This window comes from Danio rerio, chromosome 3 (assembly GCF_049306965.1).
Source record: "Danio rerio strain Tuebingen ecotype United States chromosome 3, GRCz12tu, whole genome shotgun sequence".
Lineage (NCBI taxonomy): Eukaryota > Metazoa > Chordata > Actinopteri > Cypriniformes > Danionidae > Danio > Danio rerio.
In genome coordinates this window covers 39,479,558-39,485,764 of record NC_133178.1, presented here as the reverse complement: position 1 = coordinate 39,485,764, position 6,207 = coordinate 39,479,558, and the positions used below count along the sequence as shown (strand labels likewise).

The 6,207-nt window shown below is 42.1% G+C and overlaps 1 protein-coding gene across 1 annotated transcript; it reads left to right on the top strand.

The window, feature by feature from the left end:
• The first annotated feature begins 476 nt into the window (after positions 1-476).
• On the top strand, positions 477-5,453 carry actb2 (actin, beta 2). Its single transcript, NM_181601.5, has 7 exons — positions 477-489; positions 1,715-1,804; positions 3,166-3,295; positions 3,386-3,625; positions 3,914-4,352; positions 4,438-4,619; positions 4,705-5,453. The coding sequence occupies exons 3-7, from the start codon at positions 3,173-3,175 to the stop codon at positions 4,846-4,848; spliced, it is 1,128 nt and encodes a 375-aa protein (NP_853632.3). The 5' UTR covers positions 477-489; positions 1,715-1,804; positions 3,166-3,172; the 3' UTR covers positions 4,849-5,453.
• The last annotated feature ends 754 nt before the right edge of the window (positions 5,454-6,207 follow it).

Genomic DNA, 6,207 nt, shown 5'->3' with positions numbered 1-6,207 from the left:
AAAAATAATACCTTTTTAACTTTTAATAAATATATACAATGCAAGTCCACCTAGATCCAATTATTTGGTCGACAAAGCAAGTCTCTCACATAATATATCTTCTAAAAGACAGAAAACATTACTTTCAGACCATATTGTAATCAAATGAACACTTTCATATTAGTCAATAATATTACGGAAATGTATTTAAAAACTGAATAAACATATATTTACACCTTTGTCTTTATTTCTAGAGTGCTTTTACAATGTAGATTGTGTCAAAGCAGCTTAACTTAGAGGATTAGTATAGTAAATTGAAACTGTGTCAGTCCATTTTTTAAGAGTTTAAGTTCAGTTCAGTTTAGTTCAGTGTGAGTTAATTTTTACTGCTGAGAGTCCAAACACTAAAGAGCAAATCCAAATACACAAGTCAATAAATAAACTCAATGATGGGCTAAAGATCTGGGGAAATCTGCAGATTTCTGTGCGCACAGATTCTGTGTGGGCCTAGTCATTACCTATACTCAACGTTTACTCTGAGAAACTTCCATATTTTAGAGGTAAAATGCTCAGAATTGTAAAAAGTCTTGTCAAAATACTTGGAATTTGCCAAAAACAAAATAAAAGTCACATCACCTCATTGTCCTTGGTATCAGCAAGCACTTTTAACACAATCAGCTGTTTTTGTTTATAACTCCCACTGAAGGCCATGTGCATTACTCCCAAGTTACACAGTAAAAAGTCACATGTAGTTTATCATGATCACTGCTGCTCAAGCACAGCTTTATCTGTTATTCAGTGTGGCAATATCTGAAATGTGTGCAAAATATTATTTATTGTAGCTGATCACCAACACTTTCAGTGTTTTTTTTTTCTACTTTTAATGAGAATTATGTTCTTAGGATTTATCCTTATAAACCTCTTTAAAAAGAAATGTTATGTCTGCATAGACACGACATGAAATTATGAACAGAAAATTTAACTATTTAAGATCAAGACTTGACATATAACATTTCTAATGAACATTAAACCTGAGGTAGGCCCACTTGCAAAAATGTAACTGCTATCACTCACTTTATACATCATTGTGTAACTTGTACACACAAAAATAGTGAAGCAATGTGGCATGGAATGCAGGTCCCATTCATTCAAAGTTATTAAAGCACTTTCTTAAAGTGCATTACTACTGAGCTAAGACCAGCTAGTTGCTCATACAACATACTACAAGTAGTGTCATCCTAATTTGGATAAAAAAAATGTCCATTTTATACATGGAAAAGTACTCATTAGATCCCCCATTGTTTGTATTACGGTATTTCGTGAACACAAGAGGTAAATGACCTACAGAGCTGCTGTTGTGTTAGATTGAAAACACAACACAGGATCATGGAGGCATCCATCATTATGACGCATTCTGCCACTTGTAACTCTGCACAGACTTTTTGAAAAGTTTAATTGAGTCTTGGCGTTGTCGCAGAAAAATACGAAAAATTCTGTGTTAAAATTTGCAAATAAAAATTCCAGTTTTATAGGAAATCGCCATGGCCTTGTTCTTTAACCAGTTAAGCTTCCCCTTCTTTCACTCTCAAGTTGCAAGAAGCAAGTGTAGCAATGTGCACGCGACAGCCGGGTGTGTGACGCTGGACCAATCAGAGCACAGAGCTCCGAAAGTTTACCTTTTATGGCTAGAGCCGGGTATGTGCCGTCATATAAAAGAGCGCGCCCAGCTTTTCAGCCTCACTTTGAGCTCCTCCACACGCAGCTAGTGCGGAATATCATCTGCTTGTAACCCATTCTCTTAAGTCGACAACCCCCCAAACCCAAGGTGAGTTGGTTTTACAGTTTTTAAGCGTTTAATTATAGTTTCTATCTATTAATGTTAAGTAAAATGTGTAAATGGATAAATATGATTTGATGAAGTCTTTAGACAGTTCATAACGGTCTCTTTGTAGTTATCTACTAGGTTTGATTTATAAGTGGTGGTTCTTTTGATAATCTATGTTACATTTAATAAATATTGGCTGTATCTTAACTTTTTTGTAGCGTTAGTGGATGTGGCAGGTGAGAATGTCGGTAATTTAACGTGACCAGTCGTAGGCACGACATTGAACATTGAATAGGCCGGTGTGAAATGGGTGTTAAGTCTTAATATAAAGTTGTGTTCTGGCTAATCTCTCTTTAACAGCCATAAATGTGATTTTTAACTACAGTTTTGAGGGTGCTGGTGAGCATGTTGCACACTTGATGGATAGCCGGCATGGGAAGTTCTTTGTGCAGGCAGTGCTGCAGCAGGGTGTGACCTACTTTAGCTAGCCGGCTAACCAGCTCTCATCTGATGTAACGTAAACCCCATCAATCTAACATCGGCTCATTCGTGCTTTATAAGATCGAAGATCTTGTTATTAGTAACGGGTATTGGCATTTAGTTTTAACTTGGTTAATTTTCTTTTTGTTATGTGTTCTATTTAAATGTAGCCTGCAGCCCCCTCTGTCTTTAATGAAGCTGAAGATTAACGTTAACGTTAGTGAAGTGTTGTATCCGCTATGAAAGATTTGAATTTTAGAGGTGTGGTCCACTTTAATAACGGCTGCGGAGTTCTCTGGCTGCACTTCAGCCGCTGTGACTGTCGAAGCAGAGCCCATCAGTTTTTCAGGATCTCGGTGATTTTTGAGGCTAGACTATGAACTGAACCGACTGAGAGTGACCGTCCAGAAATGCTTTAGTGTGAAGTCTCCGCTCACGAGGAGTCCGTGGACTGACTGCAGATCTGTGACGCAGTAACACCCGGCGGCAGACACCCGTTGAAATGCGGTTGTGTAATTGATCGCAGGCGAGGGTGGAAGAGGATGTGAAACTTCATTTGTGTAAAATTTAGGGAGTGGTCCTGGTGTGATGAATGTCGAAATCTGTTCCTTTTTACTGAGCCCTACGACTCTGGCTGAGTGCCACACCGCCGGCAGCCGCAAAGCGGCTCAAACCATTGCCTTTTATGGTAATAATGAGAGAATGCAGAGGGACTTCCTTTGTCTGGCATATCTGAGGCGCGCGCTGTCACTAGCGCCCACCAGCGGTCAGACTGTAGAATGCAGAGCAAAACAGGAAGTTGACTCCAGATGGTCACATGCTTGCTGAAACGCCTCTCCCTGGCAGCAGTGCAATTCTAACAGTTTCCCTTTCTTTTACAGTTCAGCCATGGATGATGAAATTGCCGCACTGGTTGTTGACAACGGATCCGGTATGTGCAAAGCCGGATTCGCTGGAGATGATGCTCCCCGTGCTGTCTTCCCATCCATCGTGGGTCGCCCCAGACATCAGGTGAGAAGACCGATTAGTTTGATTCTGACCCAAACTGAGAACTTTCTCAAGTAGTTCACAAAATGTAACGCTTGTGTCCTTGCATTACAGGGTGTCATGGTTGGTATGGGACAGAAAGACAGCTACGTTGGTGATGAGGCTCAGAGCAAGAGAGGTATCCTGACCCTGAAGTACCCCATCGAGCACGGTATTGTCACCAACTGGGATGATATGGAGAAGATCTGGCATCACACCTTCTACAACGAGCTGCGTGTTGCCCCAGAGGAGCACCCCGTCCTGCTCACAGAGGCCCCCCTGAACCCCAAGGCCAACAGGGAAAAGATGACACAGGTTGGTTTTTGTCTTGCAAACCGTTCTCTGAAGCCTCTCGTCTGTCCCGTTTCCTCATTTTAAGTTCTCCTGTTCATTGGTTCACTTCCTCCAGGCTTTGTGTCCTCTGAGCTCCTGAGTTTCTCCTCTTCTCAGCAGGTTATCCAAACTTTGCCTGCCTGTTTTGCAGTTCCTTCTGCACTTTTTGTTCCTTTACTCTGGATTTCTGACTAACCCCTGCATGGAAGTGTGGATTGTGTGCTGCAGACACTTGAACATCCAGTTAACGTCTCCATCCTCTCTTTGCAGATCATGTTCGAGACCTTCAACACCCCCGCCATGTACGTTGCCATCCAGGCTGTGCTGTCCCTGTATGCCTCCGGTCGTACCACTGGTATCGTGATGGACTCTGGTGATGGTGTCACCCACACTGTGCCCATCTACGAGGGTTACGCCCTGCCCCATGCCATCCTCCGTCTGGACTTGGCTGGCCGTGACCTGACTGACTACCTCATGAAGATCCTGACCGAGAGAGGCTACAGCTTCACCACCACAGCTGAGAGGGAAATTGTCCGTGACATCAAGGAGAAGCTCTGCTATGTGGCCCTTGACTTTGAGCAGGAGATGGGCACCGCTGCTTCCTCCTCCTCCCTGGAGAAGAGCTACGAGCTGCCTGACGGACAGGTCATCACCATTGGCAATGAGAGGTTCAGGTGCCCAGAGGCCCTGTTCCAGCCATCCTTCTTGGGTAGGTTTCCTCACAAACATTTATATATCTCTCTGTGTGTAGTCGTTTTGAAGAGCTTTGGCTAATGTTTGCTCCTCCTCTGCAGGTATGGAATCTTGCGGTATCCACGAGACCACCTTCAACTCCATCATGAAGTGTGACGTCGACATCCGTAAGGACCTGTATGCCAACACTGTATTGTCTGGTGGTACCACCATGTACCCTGGCATTGCTGACAGGATGCAGAAGGAGATCACATCCCTGGCCCCTAGCACAATGAAGATCAAGGTGAGCTGCAGTCTAAGCTTTGACCTTTACCTCACAGTTGAACCACATGTGTGGCAACTCGTGCTAATCATCCGTCTCTCCACAGATCATTGCCCCACCTGAGCGTAAATACTCTGTCTGGATCGGAGGCTCCATCCTGGCCTCCCTGTCCACCTTCCAGCAGATGTGGATTAGCAAGCAGGAGTACGATGAGTCTGGACCATCCATCGTCCACCGCAAATGCTTCTAAACGGACTGTTACCACTTCACGCCGACTCAAACTGCGCAGAGAAACTTCAAACGACAACATTGGCATGGCTTTTGTTATTTTTGGCGCTTGACTCAGGATCTAAAAACTGGAACGGTGAAGGTGACGGCAATGTTTTTTGGCAAATAAGCATCCCCGAAGTTCTACAATGCATCTGAGGACTCCATGTTTTGTTTTCTTTAGTCATTCCAAATGTTTGTTAAATGCATTGTTCCGAAACTTATTTGCCTCTATGAAGGCTGCCCAGTAATTGGGAGCATACTTAACATTGTAGTATTGTATGTAAATTATGTAACAAAACAATGTCTGGGTTTTTGTACTTTTCAGCCTTAAAATCTTGGGTTTATTTTTTTTTCTTTGTTCCAAAAAAACGAAGCTTTACCATTCAAGATGTAAAGGTTTCCATTCCCCCTGGGCATATTGTAAAAGCTGTGTGGAACGTGGCGGTGCCAGACATTTGGTGGGGCCAACCTGTACACTGACTAATTCAATTCCAATAAAAGTGCACATGTAAGACATCCTAACCCTGTCTCATTTCCTGTCTTGGCTCTGAGTGGCTTCAATAAAAATGGCTTTTGTGAAGTTGCACCATGGTAATTACATTTCAGCACTTTCACACCAGGTTTTTGACTAATTAGAATTTATCGAAGTTTGACCTTTTTTTTTTTTTTTTTTTTTTTTTTTTCCTTCAAGCTAATTTGAGGTTATCAAACCATTTCATTGGAGGAAACTTTAATGTTTAAAAGCTTAAATTCGAAACATGATTCATTTATTTAACTGCTTAATGGTGAAAAATTTCAAGTAATACACCAAGTGTTCCCTCATATGAAGGTAGCTAACGGCAAACGGCCTTAACTCTCCATCTTAAGTTGAGCTACATAAAGGCTTTAACAGGAAGGAAGAGCCAGTTTAAAAAATGTCAAACCACCATGACTGATATAAATTCTTGTCCATATAACCTTGCGTTTCACACAATATAGCTATCTACTGCTAAATAAATTAATGTGAATCCAAGTTATAATGGCTCCAAAAATTCATCTGAGCATTATAAACAAGAACTGATCTCAGAACGTTTCCTATCATGTCCGCGCATGGTCAGACGTGTTTCTGCGTGTTCATCTGTGCTGCACACAACTGTACAACAGATGGCGCTAAACTCACAGGAAAATAAATTCCTCCTTTCCTTTTAAGAAACCCGCCTCTGAAAACTGCCCAACGGTAACTCAACCAAGCTGCGAGAATAACATCGTCCTCTGGGATAAAATCCAGAAAAAATATTTGTAAATAAAACTGACGTGAAAACGAACAACAAAGCGTCGCGCATATCCAATGTGTTTTAAC